Source organism: Sphaerodactylus townsendi, linkage group LG12 (assembly GCF_021028975.2).
Source record: "Sphaerodactylus townsendi isolate TG3544 linkage group LG12, MPM_Stown_v2.3, whole genome shotgun sequence".
NCBI classification, from domain to species: domain Eukaryota; kingdom Metazoa; phylum Chordata; class Lepidosauria; order Squamata; family Sphaerodactylidae; genus Sphaerodactylus; species Sphaerodactylus townsendi.
The window spans coordinates 36,675,497-36,698,472 of record NC_059436.1 but is presented as its reverse complement, the minus strand read 5'-3'; the positions used below and the strand labels follow the sequence as shown (position 1 = coordinate 36,698,472).

The window sequence follows — 22,976 nt, the reverse complement described above, 5'->3', positions numbered from 1 at the left end:
AGGCTAATGAAGGCCAGCTGAAGCCCTCCTCTAGTCCATAAGGGGTGTCACACTGCATCTGCTCTATGGAACACCTAACAGTTTCCCCCACCTAGATGAGGTGCACTTTAAATAACTAATATGGGGGAAGAACAGCCTTGAAAAAAATGAAACTTGGCTACTCCCAGTCAATGCTTTTCTGATTTTCCTAACTAGCAAGATTAGTAGGATTGGTGGGATTCTGGGGCTTGACCCTATACAATCCATTACAGTCTTGAAGGATTAAGTAGGCTAGCATCTCACCCACCCCTTCAGCCTGAATATGCACTTAGTTGAACACAACAGAGACATTTTGCCTCTGTGTTAGGCATAACCATGTAGTCTTCTGGGGAAGCCCATCACATAATCCCAAAATGCTCAGGGGTTTAAAGTAATGCATTCAGATTTAAGTTTAATTGGGGTTCAAAGTAATGTATTTAGATTTCAGATTAAGCCACCTGCAGAAGGCAGAACAAGTACTTCACCCTACTTGTTACAAAGGCCTATTCAGTTCTCTGATCAGAAAACCTCATATTCAGGAAAAAAAAACACGTTCAGGGCAGAGGCAGAGGTAAAGCAAGTGTTTCGTGGCAGTGCTTTAATAGATTCAGAAACTAGGCAGAAGTCCAGCATTTTCCTTTCCTTGCACTGGAAGAAGTGGCTGCCTTCTATGCAGATGACTTCTCTTACACCGGCCCTTTCCGCACAGCAAATTCTGAGCAGATTGCAGCTGGGATAAATGAGCCTAGCATAGCCCCAGGTCATTCGCATGGCTGGCTGTTCTCCTTTGCTTTTTTTAAAAAAACTTTAATACCTCCACAATGTGCAGCTACACAGGCAGGCACACATGCTCCAGCTTTGCTGGAGATAGCACTGCTGCCTGCATGGCTCCACAGATGGGAGCCAGGAGGACACGAAACAAAAAGCACAGCCACAGCCATTCACTTAGCCGTGGCTGCGAGGCACATTAAAAGAATCACAGACATCGCGATTCTGGTAAAACCTGGGTTGGGGAGAGGAGGGGGGAATGTGGTGCAGACTTGCTTCAGGAGCGGGATCCATGCGAAGTTCTCTCCCAACCTGGGTTTTATCCCACCCTTAAAATAGTTTATTGGCCAGTGCGGAAAGGGCCCTGTTGTGTCCCCTATACGATAACCTCTTCCAGCTGTCCCGACAGGGCTCCTGCTTTCTTCTCTAAAGCATGCCAGGTAAGATCGTCTTGCAGTGTTTCTCTGAAATCACATTAATCACAATTGGTCCCTTGCTATGAGTCCTTTTATGAAGACTACAAAAGGAGCATTTTTCCCTTCTAGGCATCTGGTACGTTGCCGAACATGTTGCCCTAGCTGTGGCTAAGTGAAGGCACACATTCCAATGTAGAACTGAGCCGATGGGCCTCCAGCCTTGTACTGGCAACCAGTTCTTGAAGGAAAAAGGTTACCAGCTACATAAAAGTACAGATCTGTATATTTTTGCATACATTTAAATTATCAAGACACCAAAAAAGAAAACCAACGTGCTTGCATAAGTTCTCCTTGCCCTGTCCATTTAAGCACTTTTAAAACCAGAACCTCAATAAATACATATACAAGAATACACACATTTGTAGTTGGCCATAAGGTTTTAGATTGTCAGTGAAGACTCCACAGGAATGAAGGGCAAACCCTCGTCCCTAAGGCAAGGGTGTCCATCTCTGGTGCTTCAGCCCAGGGGCTGATAGGAATTGTAGTCCATGAACATCTGAAGCAACAGATTTGAACACCTTTGCCTTAAGAGCTGTGCTGTTTCAGTGCCCCCTGATTCTCTTACTGAAGGAGAGTCGCAACACAGTCCTTGTACAGCTCCCTCCTCATATCCATTCCCCCGAAGATGAGGCACAGGTGCTCCTTGGGGCCGCTTTCCTTCTCAGGGGCTTCCTTCTGGCCATGGGTCCTTTCTCCAGCTGCAGCTTCACGATCTCTGTTCTTGGAGGGGACTTCCCAGGGAATGATGCACATGCAATGGTCCAGGCGCCCAGGGGGCAAAGGACTCTTGAACTCTAGATGTGTCCAGTGACCTTTTTCTGAAATGTTGAAAGGAAGGCAAATGCTCATTAAGGAAATAATTAGCAGGCATGCAAAGCACAAAGGGGAAGGGAGAGAACAACGGCATGGATTATTTTTAGTCCCTTCTGCTTTTGTGGACAGGATGACTTGAACACAGACCTTCTGGCTTTTCCAGGGCTACAGACATGGGTGTGAGAGAGTAGCCATGTTAGTCAGAGGCTCAGAGCCTGCTAAACATTACCACTGAGTGAAACATTCCATTGGAGAACGGCAGCTTTCTCATTTCCCCACTGCAGCAGTCCCAAATGCTGCTCTTGGGGGAATTCCCAGAAAGAGCACGGAGGAGAGAATAAGCAATAATTGTCCCCTCTCATTAGCAGAAATGCTAAGTCCCAACACATATAACCCTGGTTCTCTTACTGAAGTAGGGTCATTTATCAATGCTGAATGGCTCCCCCAGTCAAAGCAAGCTGTGAAAAAGACAGCAAGGCTCAGCTAACAGCTCATGGAGGCTAGTCACTCCCCAGACATCCTTGACACAACCCACCTATGTGATATTTGTACATTGAGTCCAGTGCACCTGTTGGGTTCATTCCACCAAAGATGTACAAATGACCCTGAAAAACAGCGGCCGAGTGAGCTGCCTGCCCTCCTGGGGCAGACCCAGTGGTTGACAGCATCTCCCATTTCATATCTCCTGCATGAAGAAGACCAATAATCAGTCTGAATTCCACACAGAACAAATCTGAAACACACACAAGCTGTATTCATCATCCTATTTCCTCTATTGGCACCACAAGCAAACAAAATGGAACTTCTAGAAAAAGAATCACATCAGATAAAACAAGCCAACATAAGCCACTAGAATAAAAGTAAACTACATAAAATAACACTATATGAAGCTGGATGGACATAATGGATCATATCAAGACCCTACAGGATTGCAACTCCAGGTTGGGCTATAGGAATTTTGCAATGATTTCAGTTATTTCTGACTTGCGGTTGTTCAAAAGGAAGGATACTTTTGGGGAATCCAAAAGCTCTTTCTTATCGACTACAACAGGGGTCAGCAACCCCCGGTTTTGGAGCTGCATGCGGCTCTTTTATCCTCATACTGTGGCTCTGCAGCGGCGAGGCCAACGACAGCAAGTTGCACTTGGGACGAGGCAAGCGCGCCCCCTCCCTCCCTCTCTCTGGTGTTCTTTCCCCTCCTTCCCTCATCTGGCGACTGGGAAGGAGAGGAAAGGATGCTGGAAGGAGGAAGGAAGGAGTGGGCGGGGAAGGAGGTGTGCTCACCGCGTCACAAGTGCAACATGCTTTCATTGGTGTTGCTGCTGCTGTCTATCCCGCCCGCTTGGCTGAAGGCCGGGCTTGGGGAGGCGGGGCCAAATGGCTCTTTGGGTGCTAAAGGTTGCCGACCCCTGGACTACAAGAGGCATTACTAGATTAGCCTGAATAATTGTATAGAAGGGACAATAAAAGAGAACATGGGATATGAATTATGAACAGTTCTTACAAGGACAGGTCCTATCTGAGTGTGGGTTTTTTTGGAAACTCCCTAACAAAATCACAGATGGCATTACAATGCACGTGGCAAGAGAGAAAGCTCTGCGTTGACTGGGAACCTCTTAAGTGGTAGAAGGTGGCAGAAATAAGACGTCATACAGCAGTGGTTCTCAACCTGTGAGTCATGACCCCTTTGGGGGGTCAAACGACCCTTTCACAGGGGTCACCTAAGACTCTCTGCATCAGTGTTCTCCATCTGTAAAATGGATAAATGTTAGGGTTGGAGGTCCCCACAACATGAGGAACTGTATTAAAGGGTCGCGGCATTAGGAAGGTTGAGAACCACTGAGCTAGGATGGGAAGCTACATGCAAGTTGTCTAGATAGTCTATGCCGTCAAATGGGTAAAAATGAATTAAATGCATGCTTTGGAAAAAACAAACAGAATCCTGAGAATCTCTGCTTTATACAGACTCCAGCCAGATCTGAGAAAGATTTCTGGGATAGAGTATGTGTCACAATTCTATCATCATTCCACTTTCACTGCAGGTTTAGAATCTATTTAAGAATCCCAACAATATCCATGTATATAATATCATTTGTGGTTGACATGGAAAAGCCCAAATAGGTATGAGAGCAATGAAACACTTTCTTTAAAATCAACATGACCAGTTTCTTACTTGTATCAATGCAGTACAGATCACTATAAAAGGTATCCCCAGACAAACCACCATGGATGAAGAGCTTGCTCCCAAAAGCCACCACTGCATGGCCATGCCGAGGGGCAGGAGGACTGCCTTGGACTTCCGCCTGCTGCCATGTGAGTGTGGCTATGCAAGAGAAAACCAGGCACATTAGGGTAAGAGGAAAAGGCTTCTAGCATGTTCAAAAGAGCAAGCCCTAACTTTTGCAATACCTTAGATTAGGACCAGGCTGCCAAAATATCACAAAGTCATAAGTAAGCTTTTGTGTTATCCAGAATATTTCATCTAGCATTTGATGTTAGCCACTATTAGCTATATATTAGTACAGTCTTGCATCTGAACCTTGTGAAGATTTTTAAATGGAAACTGTTGCAGACTATTAGACAGTGCAAGCCAGATTTCAGTTTCAGCAGATGAGTGCAGATAGGTAGAATTTTGTAAACAGGTAAAAATTAGCACAGGGGTCACTAAAGTGGAGCACCTGAATCCCTTGCAAGACATAATACAGAAAAATATACATCTTCAGTGTTTTCTGGACCTTATCAAACAAGGTTTCTTGTGACCTTAACCTAAAATGGTGATCACTGGTTTGAGATACATTTGCACCATTTAATATAATTCAGGACAAGCTGTGTAGGAACTCTGCTATGTGAACAGATATGCCCATAAAGGCTCATTCAACAGATATGCTGTCTGGATGGAGTCAGTACTCATACATAAGGTTGTATTGATTTCCACCAAGTTGGAAGCCCCCCTCCCCCCCAGAAAAGTGCCAGTACTCTAATCCAGTATGTACTGTCATAAAAATGGGGTGCATGCCACATCAGCCTTAAGCCAGGCAGTCTTTAAACCATATAAATGAGAAATGTCCTTCCAGAGACATTAAATGATACGTTACCTGAGTCGAACACATGAAGTTGTTGATCTTGCACAGGATCTGCCCCTTTATCACCTCCTCCAAATACGTACAGCTGATCCCCGATTGCTGCAGAGGATGTGTGGTAAGTCCTTGGGGATGGTGGAGTGCCAGTCACTTTTGGACTCTCCCAAGTTCCACTTTCTAGGGAGGAACCATAAAGGTTCACAAATGGTCAGATTCAAACCAAAGAAGCAATCTGGATGTTGGAAGTCATCTGGAGAAGCCATCCTTCCTGGGGAAGTGAACTGTGACTGAAAGCTCACACTGAAATAAATGGTTACCCCTTTGCTTCCTTCCTGTGCTACCACTGAAAGTCCACCTGGATGTAACATGTGACAAGAAGCAGGGGCCAAAACAGCTCTGGGAGAAGCACGCTGGCTGTGCCGGCAGATTTGCCCTCCCTGAGGTACTTACCCCAACGGAGGGGCAATCCAACTTGATGTGTGGCCGCCACCCCACCACCCCTCACCTCAGTGCTGGAACATAGTGCTGAACACTGCCCCAGCACCACAGTGCCACTGCTGTGGTGGGCAGGACAGGGGCAAAGCTGACATTAGTCGGCTCCCTCCGGCACTTTGTGGTGTTATGCAGGCAAGCCACAGTCTGCCCTTAAGCCAGCCTTTTCACTGGCGTAAGTCTGGTGCAACCCATTGAGGCTTCTCAGCAGTGGGTAGGCTTTTTGACTTCCCCACACAGCTGGGAAGACCCTTTGGGGGCAGTGGCCAAGCGCACCTGGCTCGTGGATGGGACTGAAGGCCTTTTTATTGGTAGCACCAGGATTGCCAAGTATCCTCCTCCAAGAGGCAAAGGTTTTAGGAGGACAGTACCTGTTCTGCCAAGTTTTTGGTTTAGCTAAGGCTGGCTGTGCTAGAGATTTGAACATTTTGTCTAGAGACCAGCAATAATGATTGGTCTTATTGCTTTCGCTATTGCTAATTTATTGTTTTGTGAATTTTAACTCTGTGTTTTTACTGAACTCATATTTTTATTGTTTAATTGTTTGTATGATGACTTTTATATTGCAATAGCCCATAATGTATTGAAAGGAGAGGCAGAAGTCTTTTTTTATAATGAAATATATTTCAATGATGCATGTTAAATTGAAATTATAAATACTAGAATTGCATACATTTTTTGGAAGCATCACATATTATGGCGGAAAGACAACCACAGAACAACCTTAATTTTATGCAGGTTTGGAGATTTGTTAATAAAGGTTGTCCCCTATGCAAGCACCAGGTCATGACTGACCCATGGGGTGACATCACATCCCAACGTCTATTAGGCAGACTATGTTTGTGGGATGGTTTGCCATTGCCTTCCCCAGTCATCTACACTTCACCCTCAGCAAACTGGGTACTCATTTTACCCACCTTGGAAGGATCAAAGGCAAAGTCAACCTTGAGCTGGCTATCTGACTCACTTGTGATGGGATCGAACTCAGATCGTGAGCAGAGCTTTGACTGCAGTACTGAAGCTTACCACTCTGTGCCACAGGACTGCTTGTTTGTCAATCACTTGTTCAACAGATGCCAAGTTACCATTTCTTTCCCTAGTCGCAAGACATTTCTTAAAAGGGAAGGCTCTTCGTACCAGGTGAAAGTATCTCGTTAGTGGAACAGATACACGAACTATAACTCATCATATTGTATGGAGATTTTTTAAAAAAGATATCTTGAAGAAATAACAAAGGCACTTGAAGAAATAACAAAGACACTTACGCAAATCCAAAACTTGCACGCAATTCCTGTTCCCTGACACGTTGGCCCCTCCAAACACCCAAAGTTTTGTGGGCTGGCTTACAGGAATGAAGGCTGAATGCTCATATCGGGGCAAGAGGCCTTCCCAATGAGGCAAGGTCCAGCTGTGTTTATCTATGGTATGTAAGAAAACTGGTAAGTACAATCCAAAATACTTCATCAGCAGTAAGTCCCAATGAATAGACCTGAATAGGATTCTGATTAGACCTTCTTAGGACTGCTCTCAGTTACCATCATGGAGCAAAGTCCCTTGCACTGAATAAAATACCCAAGTTTCGTAATTATTTCCTCTAAATACAAAACAACTTTCTGTGTCCAGACAACCTAATTCCTGAAACCAAAAACACTCAATTATGCAACTAGCATAAATTATGTAAATAAATAGGATTGCTCTTTATTTTGCATATTTTATTCTGCAATTTTTACTATTTTTTTAAATGTCAACCTTCCTCTGCTAGTCCACAGAGAAAGGCAAGAAACATTTCAAGCCTTGCGTGCTATTTCAGCAGTTTCTGCAGCTAAGGAGATTTCTCTACATGTTAGTCATACCAACCAAGGAAGACTGGATACAGAAGATCACAGGATATTAAAAAATAGCAAAATTAACCTTATTAAAAGGACACTATTACAGAGACGTTTGTAGAAAACTGGAAATCTTTTATGAACTACCTATTGAAAAAATATGGTAGAAGAGAAATAATTGCAGGAGTTGAGATTTAAAAGAAAACAGCAGACTGAAATAGAATATTAGCAATGATAAAGTGTGTAACTGATAAATTGTTTCATTTTAATTAGATGCACGAACCTAGAATGGATTAGAATTCAATAATGAGTTAGCAGGAAGTAATTACTTATTTTCTTTTTTCCCTTTTATATTTCATGTTCTTGTTTTGAATTGAGGTGGTGAGGTGAGAATGTTACCTTTATTTTTGTTTTTTGACCCTGTATATGTTGAGAAAATAAATATAAATATATATAAATACATGCTAGCCACACACTTTCAGGCGGATCTTCAGAACCACGAGAACCAAACACCTGCTTTTCTTTTTAAGTGTAAAAACTGAAATTCCCAGAAAGTTGACTTCAGCACTTAATCCTGTACTTTACTATTGTAATGTTGTAATTTTCTATGATCCTACAACATAAATTCAGCTGCAAAATACACCCTACCTCTTACCAAGATCGATGAAGTACACATCAGAGAAGCTGCCGTTTGGGTTTGCTCCCCCTACAATGACAACTTTGCCTTTACTACTGCCTGAGTCCAGTGGAGGCAAGTACAAGCAGTTGTGGCCCACACGAGCACAGGGGCTCTCCCCAAGGGGGGCAAAGGTATACCTGGAAAAAACAAAAACGAAAGAATTGTTGAAAGATTGTGGTTCTGCAAAGAACAAACAGAGAAGAGCAATAACTTTGCCAGGGTGTAAATTCCACAGAACGCAGTAGGACTGACTTCTGTGAAAGCTCGTTTAAGGCTTGGCTGCACAGGCCTGCACAGCAGTTAAGAGGCCAATCTGTGTATCAGGAAGTTCCTGGTCCAAATCTTCTCTGCTATACATTCACTCAGTGGCTTTATTCCTAGACTCAAGACTCTTTGGCTTCCTCTTCTATCTGCAAGGTGGGATTCATTATAGGTATTATATAGGTAGAGCACAGAGGTACAACTCCACATTAGATCCTCAGAAGACGAGAGAAACCCTACACCCATTGCTTCTCCCAACCCACTCGCAATCTTCCTCAAATCTTTTCCAAAGAGGACAGTTTTCCTTAAAATCCCCTCTCTGTTATTGCTCCCTGACAAAAAGCTGTGCTTTCTTTTTCACACACAAGTCTTCCTTCTCCACTTCAGTTTAGGGCAGGCCATTCCAACACTCCCAACCCAAACACCTTTTCCTGCAAACCTCCCGCAGACAAAACACCATTTCCCTCATACCAGTCATGTACTGACAGATCACATCTTGGTGATCATTGCAACTTCATGGAACAACTATATTTTAGGGAAGGGCTGTGCTTCCATGTCCCCTGCAGGTTCAGTCCCAGGCATCTCCAGTTAAATCATTTCAGACAGTCGAGACTCTGCAGTGCCAGCCATAGAAAAGACAGTGGGCTAGTCACAGGGTTATGCAAGCACGGCTGTCATCCAAAAAGGACTACAAACGAGGCCCCTGTTTTCATCTGTGCAGGAACTGAGAAAGGGCTTGTTTCCATTGGCTTGCGACTTGCAAACCACGTACACGGAGTCTGCACGTGCAGAATCGGTGAACGATCTTCCAAGTTGGAGCCCAGCCGCATGCGAAGCTGACAACCCAAAAGCGATGTTCACACGCACGCAAAGCCCTGCTTTTAGAAACGCACCAGGTCGCGCTTTCTGGAGCGTCTCCAGGCTTCAGTTTGCGCAGCGACGACCGCGATCCTGAGTCCGGCCCCATTGATTCAGCCAGCGGAGGAAGAAGAGAAGAAGGAGGAGACCTGGGAGCAATCAGGTCCCCGCCTTTCCCCGGGCCGTTGCTAGGAGACGCCTGGCCCCGCCCTTAGAAGAGCGACAGGGCCTTCCTCCATGCCCCCTGCTCGCATGGACGGTTTTTATTCGCAGTTCATCCTTTTCTCTGCCTATTTAATTCTGAGGTGCAATTTTAATCCCGGCATCTGTGGTCAGTGGAAGGGAAAGACAATGGAGTAATGTTTCAGATTCTGCCCGAGAAACTGTCTTGTGACCTGTGAAGCACTGCATATTATTCAGCACCGTTAACAAGATAAAGCTATATATATATATTCCAAGCAGGAGAGCTCCAGCATTTTTGTACATTTTATACCCGCATATCAGCAACTTGTACACACAAGTTAATACAACTAGATTCGAGTCCAGTTAATATTTCAAAACGGCAGTAGACAAGTCTTGTGTCACCTAAAAGATCACAGCTGGAAGGTGGCCATCTTAAGGGTATTTACCTAAAAACAAGACAACTATCTTATGTAGCAAACTACCTTTTCCCAGTCTCCACAGAGATCAGGCACCCCTCTAACCCTGTCACCTGATATGAGCTAAATCAGCATATTAATTCCTTCTCAGCAGCATCAAGTTGACTCTCTCTTTGAAATTCTACTGATGTAGTAACTTTTAAGACTTGATCCTTCTTGATCTGAGGTAGCAAATGCAGACCAGGTGCTCACCTTGGGAACAGCAGCAGCAGAAGGCCATTGCTTACACCTCCTGCATGTGAGCTCCCAAAGGCACCTGGTGGGCCACTGTGAGTAGCAGAGTGCTGGACTAGATGGACTCTGGTCTGATCCAGCAGGCTCTTTCTTATGTTCTTAAGACAGTTCCTGAATTCCAGAGTGTTTCCAACACTCCATTTCCTAACATCTGTATAGTTTACATCCAGGGATCACCATGTCCCACAGATTCTCCTCATCCCACCATGTTTCCAAAAGAATTATAGTCTATATTCTCTACCAAGCATTCGAACTTTTCAGTCTTAGCTTGAATGCTGCTTGTATTTCCATATTTCCACATAAACACCTATATTTTTTATTTTACCAAGTTTGCTAAGCCTGCATTGTTTCCATTATTCCCTAAGGACAAGCATGCTTTAGAAAATAATGATTTCGTAAAGACCAGGCTGCTCTCCATTATCTCTTATGATATAAGTGTCCCTCCATTATATCCTAGGGGCAATGTTGCTCTCCATTATTTCCTAGGGCAAGGCTGTTCTCTGTTATTTCCTATCAGCAAGGCTTCTCTCCATTATCCCCAATGGAACATATGGTCTCCTTTATTCCCTGTGGGCAAACATGGTCTTCATTATTTATTATTGACTAGTGGGGTTTTCATTACTCCTTATGAGCTACCATGCCCTCCACTATTTCTGATGCAGACCAGGGCCCAGCGTGGTTTCCATTATTCTCTATGGGCAAGCATGGGTTCTGTTATTCCCTAAGGGCAATCATGCATTCTCTGACTGCAATAATGTATTGTATATCTATGGGCACTCGCTGTCCTTACTTTCAGTACATCCTATTCGTTCTTTGTCATAAACTGGTTTAGCTCATGAAAATGATAGACAAGAACGGCTGACTTTGGACCAGTGAGTGCAATTTGTCACACAGGTGATAAAAGCATGCAGTGACTGAAATACTCTGCAAAGGTATCAAAAGGTCTAGGCGTGCTGCAGCCTTCTTTTCCCTCTGGCCACCCTTTTCCCCTGTCCCAGAGCAAGGTTAGCTTTTTGAGGAAATCCTAAGCAGGACACATATAAAACTCATTGTCACAAAAGACAGTTAGTTTATAGCTCAGGCAGCTTTTGGCTTTAAAAACAGGCAAGAAATATTAATGGAGGCGATGTCAGCCAATGGCTGTTAGACACAATGGATAAGTGAAAACTCCTTGTTCAGGAGTAGTATATGCATTCTTGTTGCATGGAAAGAGATGGGTAACAATAGAAACAGGTTGGCCTCTTTCTCCAGCTTTTGGGCTTTCCCTGTGCTTGTGGGAGAATCAAGACAGACAACATGGACATTTGATTTAATGCAGCAGGATTCTCTTCTGTTCTGAGACTTACCCAGTTGCACTTATAGGACGACTATCACAGAAAAACCCACAGGCTAAGGAGGTGGAAATAGACTACAAATCCCAGAATGCCACGGGGCAAAACGGCTTCTAGCGCCCTTTTAACGCAAAGCACCGCAATGCACTCTGGGCATGAAGAGGCCCGAAGTAGCCTGTGCGCGGAATTCAAACGTAAACCGGAAGTGGATGCTGTCATTTCCGGTTAGGCCCGCATTCCCTCCCGCGGGGAGGGAGTAAAGAAAGAAAGAGAAAAGGGGGGCAGGGAGAGGATTTGTGTGGTTCTCGGCCTCCTTCCGCGCGCGTTGATCCTGGAAATTCTCGGGAACGGGTTTACGAACGCGCAACCCGGAAGTTCTGGTCTTCGTTTCCGGGTCTTGGTCTCTCCTTCTCCCTCTCGTTCCCTCCCTCCCTTCTCTTCCCCCACTTCAAAGCGGCTCTTCCAAAATGGCCCCCCTGGATTTGGATAAGTATGTAGAGATCGCGCGCCTCTGCAAGTATCTGCCCGAGAACGACCTCAAGGTACGGGGGCCTCGCGAGGAGGGACAAGCTGGACGTACCTCTCTTTCCTGGTTGCTCTGGGAGGTTTTCTCGCGTGTAAGCCGCCTGGGGAAGAGAGACGGCGCACGAAAGCTATGGTGGCGCTGAACAGGCAGTTTAGGCGAGCGGGAGTCCTGCGATCGACTGGGGGTCGGTTGTCTTTCCTGCTCCCGACTTGGGGGACTTGGAGGGGTTTCTGAAGCCTGTCTCGTGAGCAAGGGGAGGTGACGTTGAAATGTCATAAATAGGTCTGAGGGTCACCCAGGGAGAGTTTGGGAACCGGATGTCATTTGGAGCTCCTTTCTGCTCTGGGATTCAGCGGGTGTTGTGCCTCTGGGTTTTGGGGAGGTTTTGTAAGCCTTATCAATCACCTAAAGATTAGGGAGCCGTATAAGTGCTTCTGTTTAGCGCAGAATTATATTTTTGTATATTCACTCAGCAGATGGCTGTGCATGTTATAATCCAAGAGTGACAAATATACAGTTTAGCTCATGCAATGAGTGTAAGAAAGGGCAGCCAAACACCTAATACCCAATATTTCACTAACAACTGTATATAGAATCGCAAGGTCTCTAATCTCCTTATCAATATATATTCATATAGTTATACATTCAAAGCATAATACATCAGTGAAATTGTGCAAATCAATAAATAAAGTAGCCTCTTTATACTCTCTACAAGGTTGTTGTGTCGTTCTTTCTTAATTTACACAGTTCCATAGGCTTACTTACAAGCGCTGATTCAATAGATAAACCTGTACATGAATGACTGGATCTTCCTTTAAAGTGCATCACATACGCAAAGTACCAAACTTTGCCATATAATTGTAATCCATGGAAAAAGTTGTAAGTTTTTATAATCCTTAACGGACAGATATCAATGATGTTGGTTTCCTCAAGCGGGTCCGGTTTCTTCACTTACAATAAGATTTGTGGTTTTTCAATGTATTGTCAAAGGCTTTCACGGCTGGAATCACTGGGTTGCTGTGTAATTTCGGGGCTGTATGGTCATGTTCTAGCAGCATTCTTTCCTGATGTTTCGCCTGCATCTGTGGCTGGCCCGGAAACTACACAGCACCCCTTTGTGGTTTTTCATTGATGAATTCAAGGCAAACTACGTATGTATGGAATTGAATGGGATTATATCAACACGTTTATGAATGAGCTTCCTTTCCGACATCGCTCCTGTGCAGCTTGCAGTTCGTTGAATCGGCTTACGGTGGACCTTTGGCCGGTTGCTTGAGGAAACCAACGTCAATTTCACTGATGTATTATGCTTTGAATGTCTAACTATATGAATATATATTGATAAGGAGATTAGAGACCTTGCGATTCTATATACAGTTGTTAGTGGATTATTGGGTAGTGGGTGTTTGGCTGCCCTTTCTTACACTCTGTGTAAGCGTGATCTGGAAGGGGCTTAGGCTAAGACCAGGTAGGACACTAGTGTCCTCTTGTATTTGAAAGGGTTAGATCCAGATTAAACTTTCCATCAGCAAATATAATGTTCTTACATCCCTGCTGTAGCCCACTCGTTTCCACAGCATGAGGTGTAGAGGACCTTGAGGGTCATTTGGAGGAAGTTAGTGGGAAGGGGCAATTGGCGGAAGCTGTTATTTTAGTCTGGATCCAACCCATAGATATAACCTAGTATTTTGTACTGCCATAAGGGAGAAAAAGGGAGTCGATGTTCTGACCAATGTAGCCTTTTAATAGGAGAGAAAACCAGAATGGAGCTTCTTTCTTGGAAGATGGGCCAGTTGGATGGAGAACAGTGGGGCTTCCTTTCTGAAGCAGGTGCATGGAAGGGATTATTTAGTCAGACACAGCTTTCTTACCTTTGCATGATATGCTGCAGATACAAACTTAGTATCTGTCATCCCAGTGCCTACCCGGTAAAAGTTTTAGAAGCCTTGCCTGTACTCCTCTGCTCATCTCAAATGCGTTAGTTGAAATGTTCAAACATCTTCTCCCCAATTTCAGTATATTAATGCAGTGACAGATGGGAATATGTGGGTTCCTTCCCACTGAGCTCAGCAGGCTGCATAGCAGCTGTCTCCAGGAAATGGTTTGCAGCTAATATTTTGCTGTATGTTTGCACTTTAAGCTCTTGGTGACCAAGGCTTTTGTCTTTGAAAGGAAAAGAGCTTGCACTGCGTGGTTTTTAATATACTGTTCTCTGCAGCATGTGATAGGGCACTGCATGTTAAATCACTTTGTTTTAGCAATAAGTGGGCTAATTTTTATTTTAAGACAGATTTATGTCTTTAAAATGTACTTCAGTTTGTACTGTATTTTGGCAAAGTATGTGATGGAGGAAAAATAACCTAATTGTGCTTTTAAAAAATGGTTAAGCTTGGCAACATTGTACCTTCTCTGTGAAGCCATTTGTTACTTGGTTAAACTCTTGTTCTGTCAACTCTGTTATCTATTTTGTTGTTGTTCCACAGACAGGTGGAATAATTTGGGTACTGCTGTTTTTGTCAGACCCTAACAAAGCCCAGGAAGGAAAAAGCCATGTGATAGCTTGTAATGATATTAACATGATATTAACAGAGTAACACATTATGGCTGTGCAAGTTTTTGTATTTTCCTGAATTCTTCCTTGGTGTTTTTTTTTGGGGGGGGGGGGATGAGTGGAGTTAAGGAGCAAGAGTTCTCAATCCCTGATGCTAAGGTTTTATGAGGATAGCCTACCAATGTCCAAGAATACAAGACAGGGCTAGTATCAGATCATACCCTTTATGAGGAGCAGCAAAAAAGGAAACTATCCAATTAAAATGCAGACTTCAAGAGTTTATCAAATATGTCTTATATATTCTTATACAGAACAAAAGTATTGAATCTCTTACCAGGAAATAAAAAACACTATTAGCTTCTTTGCTAAAATGTGAATATTTTTCTGGTATGTAAATAATTGCAAGGCTAATAACAACTATGGATTTTGTTCTAGTGAGCAAGAAAGAAAAATCTTTGCAAGTTAAATGTTGATCTCTGTAATTTACCCAGCAAAAGCAGTAGCACGGAGAATGACTGTGCCATCCAAACTAGTTCTAGTTTGACACATTTCTAACAGTTCCTCTTGCCATATATTCTAGACCTTTGACAAGATCTTGAAAATGTCTTTCAAGATGTTATACAGGATTAAACCCTTGTTCTGATCCAGTAAATTGGTTTATAATTCAGGGTAGTGAGTGATGGGGTGGGTGTGGGTGAGAGCATGGCTCCAGATTGTTCTGGTATAGCTGCTGTTTACCCAAAATGTGCATATTCTATGATAGAATGCGGCAAGTTGATAGTTATTCAGAATTCAATCAGATTTCATGTTGACTCAAATACATTTTCTCCCCATAGCGCTTGTGTGACTATGTGTGTGACCTGCTCCTGGAAGAATCTAACGTGCAGCCTGTTTCTACACCAGTTACCGTCTGTGGAGACATTCATGGACAGGTGGATTTTTGTACAGATTATTCTATTGGCATTGTGTTCTCCTGTAGCAGAGAGGGAAGACTCCTGCAAGTGTTATAGAAGAGTGTTGAAGCATTAGCTTATGGAAAAACAGCCACTGTATAGCTCTTGTGATTTTTTTTTAGTATTCTTGATGCCATGGAGGGAAAGAGGGGCGTGTTCTTGTTTGTGTGTACTAACAATACTAGACAATCCCTGTAATTCAGAGATGATAGTTGGGGTGCAGTGCACTTACAATCTTGCAGATGTTTTCTAACTTTTCCAAAGTTAACTTTCAGTCCTGTCACCTGTCTCCCCACCCTAAGTGTGTGTGGCAAACTGAGACGGGTAATTAAATAATTTAGTGAAGCACACAGTTATGTGACTTTCCCTACTTTCGATTCTTATTTTGAAACTGGTAGTTTGTAGACTACAGTTAATTTTCCTTAATGCTTATGTGGATTTGTCCCTGAAGGCCCTAATAAAGATAGAATTCCATTCCAGGTAGATGTGCACTGTGCCTGGAGAACATTCTGGATTCACCAAGGTTTTTTGTGGGAGGGATTTCATGTAACAGCACTGATTAATGGGCCCATAACTGGATGAGAACAGGTGCAAGTTTTACAAGCTGAAGTAATATAGCAGTGTGGAGAGTGCATTTATTAGGCTGCTGCTTCAGCAGTAAAGATACCCAGCGTATTAGCTGATAGGGTGGAAAGTAATCACAATAGGAGCAGTATCAGCCAGGGGCACAAGGACCAGTGCACATTCTCCTCACTTATGTAATGTATTATTCTACACGCGTTAAAAAAATTACATTAAAAGAAGTGTGGAAATTAAGTATCAAAGCCTACAGTCTAGAAAGAGCAAAGACTGTTGACATAACATGTTTTATATAAATCTGTACCGCTCAATTCCACAAATGTAATTTATTTAGACTTTCTTTTCTAATTGTGGAAGTTATTAACTAAATCTTTAAGATGTTCCATTCATTTTTTTTACTCAGTGTTGTTATTTTTTTCCATTAGCATGCAAGTGGTGGTTGTGGCATTTAATATGAAGTCTTTATGTTTATTTGGAATTTCTCATAATTCTGGGATAGGGGAAAGTCTCTGCCTTATTCCAGTAGAGATCAAATCTATCACCACTTCCCTAAATGTTCCTGTGCATTGGCACATCCACTGTGAATGAAACAAAAAATAGTATTTTGTGTTTCATGGTGCCAACACTTTCCATCCATTGAACCCTATGTTTTTGCTAGTTGAGTCAGGATGACATTGATTTATCATTTTTATCACATTTTCACACATTGTAAGGCAGGGATAAAGTTGAGCCTCTTTTAATTTGGAAATTTCACACTGAGATATCAATATCATGTTGTCCATTGTGGGACCATTTCTTTATGTATTTTTAAAGGAGCAGCAGTGGCATAGTAGATAAGAGCAGGTGCATTCTAATCTGGAGGAACCAGGTTTGATTCCCCGCTCTGCTGCCTGAGCTGTGGAGGCTTATCTGGGGAATTCAGATTAGTCTGTGCACTCCCACACACGCCAGCTGGGGGACGTTGGGCTAGTCACAGCTTTTTGGAGCTCTCTCAGACCCACCCACCTCACAGGGTGTTTGTTGTGAGGGGGGGAAGGGCAAGGAGATTGTGAGCCCTTTTGAGTCTCCTGCAGGAGAGAAAGGAGGGATATAAATCCCCCCTAGGGATTTACTAGCTGTTTTTTTCCCTTTCTCTACCAACAAATCCTCAAAGTTTATCAATTTCTTTAGTTTTCCTTCCTTTCTCATTTGAGCTGTTTAAAGAGTTTTAATTACAAATATTGACTTACTTTTCCATTAGTTGCAGAAGTAATGCAGTGCAGTGTTGTGGATGTCTTAAATAGCCCATGAACAAAAGCAAGGATCATCTCTTGCTATCAAATGAGAGTTCTGAGTAATTTGGATTGTTCATGCTAAATGCTGTAAACCTGTCCTTGTTAAATTTCTCTCTTTTTTCTTTTGTCTTTCAGTTTTATGATTTATGTGAATTGTTTAGAACTGGAGGTCAGGTTCCTGATACAAACTATATATTTATGGTATGTAAAAACTGAAAGCTAACATATATATATATATATATGTGTGTCCAGCAATGGTTAATTAAATATAATGTTAATAGGGGAGTTAGAACACCAACAGGTTTTTGCCTAGTATTCAGTATGTCTTTTCTCTTTGGTTTCCTTATAGTCTGAGAAAATGTCATCCGGCCCATGGTGCACTGTGGGAAAGGAATCAAAAGCTATATCTTGTCAACAGAGTTTGAAAAATATCTAGGTGCCTGTAAACAGGGAACTGTTAAATTGGTCCTGGGCAGAACTGGACAAATCTTTGCTTCAGCTCTTGTTCCATATTATGGGAATTCTGTTATGGATATTGACTCAAAAGTAGAAGGGGGCAGTGAGTTAAAATGTGCTATCACTGTGCATGAGCTGCAGTTAAAGGAGCAGAGAGAGACAATTCTAAGATTAACCAATCTATTAAAAGTCTCAGTTTTTCAGTAGAATTGTTTTGATGATCATGATCCTCCAACTTTTGGGGTGATTTGCTTTGTGAAAGAGAGGGGCATGAAAATTGCTCCTGGAAATACAACTAGCAGCTTAATCTTATGCTTGAGCATTCTCAATTAGGTCCCACAAAGCTCAGTCAAGCCTGCTCTCAAATAAAAGTACCTAGTATTGCTGCCCAAGTCACTGCAATACATGTACATATGAAGGTATCTTACAAAGAGCAGCTGTGGCGTAGTGGTTAAGAGCAGGTGTACTCTAATCTGGAGGAACTGGGTTTGATTCCCCTGAGCTGCGGAGGCTTATCTGGGGAATTCAGATTAGCCTGTACACTCCAACACGTGCCAGCTAGGTGACCTTGGGCTAGTCACAGTTCGTCTGAGCTCTCTCAGCCCCACCCACCTCACAGGGTGTTTGTTGTCAGCGGAGAAGGGAAAGGAGTTTGTAAGCCGCTTTGAGTCTCCGTGCAGGAGAGAAATGGGGGATATAAATCCAACTCTTCTTATTATTATTGTTCAGTGCAGCCCAGAATTGTCCACTCTGAATGGCTGTGGCTCTCCATGTACTCAGGCAGAGTAAGGTTCTCCCTGAATTTACCTGAGATCCATTATGGGGAGAGGTCAGCATTAAACTGGGACCTTTTGCATGCAATCTATATTCTCCGCCATTCAATGAAATACTGTTTTAACTTTCAGGGTGACTTTGTAGACAGAGGCTACTATAGCCTTGAGACATTCACATTTCTTCTTGCCCTAAAAGCAAAATGGCCTGATCGTATCACACTTTTGCGTGGAAATCATGAAAGCAGGCAAATAACACAAGTGTATGGATTTTATGGTAAGGGGCTTTCTTTTTTCTTTTCTGAAAAAAAATCTCAGTTGCAGTCAGCAGACATCCATAGTGAATAAACTTGTTTCTCTAGAAGCTGCAGAAATGAGAACATGGATTACGGGAAATGATTTTATCATAGCCATAAACAAAGATAAAATGGTAATTTAGGAAGCTGTGGGTCGAGATCTGATGCTGCAGATTGTAAACTCTAGCACTAGGCTTGTTTTGGGTGTGATTTTCATAGGTGTGGGGTACAGGAAACTGAGATTTGGCTAATGCAGGGGTCTGCAACCTGCAGATCTCCAGGTGTTCATGGACTACAAATCCCATCAGCCCCTGCCAGCTTGGCCAGTTGGCTGATGGGAATTGGGAATTGTAGTCCATGAACATCTGGAGATCCACACGTTGCAGACCCCTGGGCTAATGTATGGTAAACTGGATAGGACTTCAAAAAGCTGAGTTCAGATCCCTAGTTCAGGGGTTCCCAACTTCTTTGAGCCTGCAGGCACCTTCAGGATTCTGCCACCATGTGCTGGGTGCAGCCAGAGACCTTTATTAGGCATATATAACACAGGGAAAGTAAAGAGTAAATCCAGTAGAGAACAGTAAAAGTAATATAGTCAGCAGCCAAGGGAACCTAATTTAAAAATCACAGCGAAAATTTGGCTACGGAGGTTCAGCCACAAAATGGGTGCCACAAGAGGCGGAGCCAGCTGCTGCACACAATCACACAATGAAGGTCATTGTCCTATAATGGCAGCTACTGCCAAAGCAATGCTTTTAAAAATCTGTACAATCAGATCTCCAATGGTCAATCAGAAGTCTTGCTGAAAAAAGCCCTACTTGGCCCCACCCACTTTCTAAAAATACTTGAGGGGCACCAGGAAAGGGTGCCATGATGCCCATGGGCTCCATGTTGGGGACCCCTGCTCAATGCCGAATTATCCTGGGCAATGGAAATGTTAAGCTCACATTCTGTTAGAAGCTACCTAGTCTTAAGTAGTACACAAGAGTTGGTAAAGATTGTCGACAACCTGTTTCTTCTTCACTTTTGACAGCAGAGATTAAAATGGTGATCGGTTGTTCAAGCAATGTTGATAAGGAATACACCAATGCAAAAGGACTATCAAAATTAAGTGATTTGTGGAGGTGTCTCTAGGCTGAGTTAGGTGGAACCTATGTGGCCGGGCTTTGACCCATTCTAGAAGCTCTTCATGTATCTACCTTGTTATTTTCTGAGCCTGCAGTCCCGCTAGTCCAGCTGGGCTGTGAAATTATAACTAATACAACATGGTTTTCCATGCCTCCTTCCTTCCTTTCTCTCATTATAACAGATGAATGCCAAACCAAATATGGTAATGCTAATGCCTGGAGATACTGCACCAAAGTCTTTGACATGCTTACAGTAGCAGCGGTAAGGTCTTTTTTTTTTAATTCACCTTTTCAGCATGGAAAATGAGTGACTCCCTAATCCCATTTATCTCTGTTAATTTCAAACATGTGATGCTAGTAAAATGTATTCTTCTCTTACCCTTTAAGTTAATAGACGAGCAGATACTGTGTGTACACGGGGGCCTGTCCCCAGACATAAAAACACTGGATCAGATCCGAACTATTGAGCGCAACCAAGAGATTCCACACAAAGGAGCTTTTTGTGACCTTGTCTGGTCTGACCCAGAAGATGTTGACACCTGGGCTATTAGTCCTCGAGGAGCTGGCTGGCTATTTGGAGCCAAAGTTACCAATGAGGTAAAAAATAAATGTCCCATACCCTTCTAATGGATGTGTTCAGCAGCAGTTTGCATTGTTTAATGTTCTGTTGTTACAAGCAAGAGAGGTCAGAAAGCATTTGTTTTCTGTACAGTTGAAGTGTTGGCTATGAAACCTTCAAGTCGAGAAACGCTCCCAATAAATAAATGAATAAAAACATGACCAGCATTCTTACTATAGTTTCATAGACAAGACATCAACTTGGTTGCAGGTCTGATAGCTCAGACTTGCCAGTCTCATCAGATGCTGGAAGCTAAGCAGGGTTGGTATTTATACCTTAAAAACCCCTGAGGGGGAACTCTGTAGGATCTCGATGAGTTGGTTGCGACTCAACAAAACGCTTGAAGAAACTGTTAAAAACTGTTTTTCTTGCTTCTTATTCTCTGGGACAAATGAGTATTTTGCAAGGAGAAGTATTCTTTCTGCTTCTCTTGCAAGCATCTTATTTGCTGCTTTATGACTTGTATGTAGCTGTTAAGATGGGGAAGGGTGACAATGGGGAGGTCCCAGTCCTGGTGAATTAACAAGCCTTAGTTGTACTTGTGGGCTAGCAGAAAGCTCTGTCTGGAGACATGTTTATTAATATCCATGACACTGCTGTTGGGTCATTTGAAGCTTAAGGATGCAGCAATAAAAACAACAGTGTTTGATATCATTGTGTCCAGTGTTCATATGCTTTGCTCCATATTCCTCAGGCTGGTATTTAGTTTTTAGGCTCACCAGGTGGATAACTGTGCTTGAGAACAGAACTTCTGAGCTTCCCCTTCCATGATACAACCTGCTATGCTTCTCAGAATTCAGCTCCTGGGGGTTGATGAGCCTTCAGGAAACCCTGGGTACAATGCTGAGCCTTGTTTTGGGAGAGGGCAATCAGTGGAACTCATATGTGAAGTCCTCTTTGCAATTGCTAGGAGGAGGTTTAAGATCTAGCCAATTGAGTCATGTAGGGGGCCGATTGAAAGTTTAGGTTGAAGAACAAGGGAGCCCCTCAAATAGAAGATCTCAGTATTAACTTTCATTTATTGCTGCCTTCAATGTTTTAACCACCGTTTTAAATTTTACAGTTTGTCCACATCAACAACTTAAAGCTCATCTGCAGAGCCCATCAGCTGGTACACGAAGGCTATAAATTCATGTTTGATGAGAAGCTGGTAACGGTATGGTCTGCTCCGAACTACTGCTATCGCTGTGGAAATATTGCTTCAATCATGGTCTTTAAAGATGTAAATACGAGGGAACCAAAGCTCTTCCGGGCAGTCCCAGACTCTGAACGTGTGATCCCGCCAAGAACGACCACACCCTATTTCCTTTGAGATACTGTTCAGCTTCTTGTACTGGTTCTCTGCGGCATACTTTTTATCGAGCACTTTGCTGCTGAAATGTTGCCTCTTGCCTTTTTTATTTTTAAATTATCTAAATGTGTTGTACATTGTGTCCGTAGCGATGCGTCTCTTGATCCTTTCTGCACATCTTTTTGTACCCCATCTGCCTTCCCAAGATTTGTCTGCGAGTGCTTGTGAAATGTCTCTAGCACTTACCCTGCTGGCAGCTGTTCTTGCATATTTGTGGGAGTGTGTGTGTGTTTTTTAGGGAAAACTGCACTTTTCCTTAAAATAATAAAAATAGAACAAGGTATCAGAACTAGTCTGATCTCCTTCATTTCATCCAGGAGGTTATTTTGGGGAGGGGTTGGGTTTTTTTGGTAAGTTTTAAAGAAATTTCAGCAGCAAAGTCATACTGAGGGTACACAATGGAACTTGCAGCAAAGTGTAGTATACACATTTCCAAGATGCAAAAGTGAATTGTCCTAGTTATATTTTGTTTTAAAGTGGGTATAAATTAGTGGTCTAAAAGGCTGCCCCAATTATACTTTTGTTTGCTTTGCCTTGGGTTTTTTAGGATTCAAAAGTAAAATACAAAACCGGCTGCAAGTATTTGAATTTGTATAGTAAAATAATTGTCCTGATTATTTTCAGATACCTTGTATTTGTAATAAAGTAATATTCTGAATTCTGCCTCTAGGTTAAACGTTGGAAATAAACCATACATTGTTAATATGAATGTATATTGTCTTACTCTTTCCTATGTACACAAACATTTAATGCTGATATAACTGAGTTTTGGCTAAGAATGTCTGTGTCTCTTTGGGAGGGTGGTTTTGTGGAAGTTGATACCAACATCATATCAGTTATCTGTTCCTGCTAAAACTTAAAGAATCCTGGCCAGTTTTTGTGAATTTGTCCAGTTTTTCTCCAGTTGTTATACAGCTGTGGAAATATCGGAAATGGATTTGGCTAAAACAGAAGGAAGGGCTGCATTCTGACATCCCCA

The 22,976-nt window shown here is 42.8% G+C and overlaps 2 protein-coding genes across 2 annotated transcripts; one reads left to right on the top strand and one right to left on the bottom strand.

Moving 5' to 3' along the window:
- Nucleotides 1-410: 410 nt before the first annotated feature.
- On the bottom strand, nt 411-9,471 carry RABEPK (Rab9 effector protein with kelch motifs). Its single transcript, XM_048513049.1, has 7 exons — nt 9,307-9,471; nt 8,129-8,289; nt 6,913-7,065; nt 5,171-5,332; nt 4,249-4,398; nt 2,611-2,760; nt 411-2,080 (listed from the first exon to the last, which is right to left on the bottom strand). Exons 1-7 carry the CDS (start codon nt 9,378-9,380, stop codon nt 1,824-1,826), a joined length of 1,107 nt encoding a protein of 368 aa, XP_048369006.1. The 5' UTR covers nt 9,381-9,471; the 3' UTR covers nt 411-1,823.
- Nucleotides 9,472-11,706: 2,235 nt separating this feature from the next.
- On the top strand, nt 11,707-22,706 carry PPP6C (protein phosphatase 6 catalytic subunit). The gene is made up of 7 exons (XM_048513050.1): nt 11,707-12,037; nt 15,409-15,504; nt 17,514-17,579; nt 18,740-18,881; nt 20,210-20,289; nt 20,415-20,624; nt 21,710-22,706. Exons 1-7 carry the CDS (start codon nt 11,963-11,965, stop codon nt 21,956-21,958), a joined length of 918 nt encoding a protein of 305 aa, XP_048369007.1. The 5' UTR covers nt 11,707-11,962; the 3' UTR covers nt 21,959-22,706.
- The last annotated feature ends 270 nt before the right edge of the window (nt 22,707-22,976 follow it).

Excerpts from the sequence above, each read along its gene's own strand:
- RABEPK (XM_048513049.1), bottom strand. The coding sequence starts at position 9,380 with ATGGGGCCGGACTCAGGATCGCGGTCGTCGCTGCGCAAACTGAAGCCT. Across the intron at positions 5,333-6,912 it reads CGTGCAAGTTTTGGATTTGC|AAAGTGGAACTTGGGAGAGT; the intron begins GTAAGTGTCTTT and ends GTTCCTCCCTAG. Across the intron at positions 2,761-4,248 it reads TCTGTACTGCATTGATACAA|GAGATATGAAATGGGAGATG; the intron begins GTAAGAAACTGG and ends TTCTTCATGCAG.
- PPP6C (XM_048513050.1), top strand. The coding sequence starts at position 11,963 with ATGGCCCCCCTGGATTTGGATAAGTATGTAGAGATCGCGCGCCTCTGC. Across the intron at positions 12,038-15,408 it reads TGCCCGAGAACGACCTCAAG|CGCTTGTGTGACTATGTGTG; the intron begins GTACGGGGGCCT and ends TTCTCCCCATAG. Across the intron at positions 15,505-17,513 it reads GTGGAGACATTCATGGACAG|TTTTATGATTTATGTGAATT; the intron begins GTGGATTTTTGT and ends TTTGTCTTTCAG.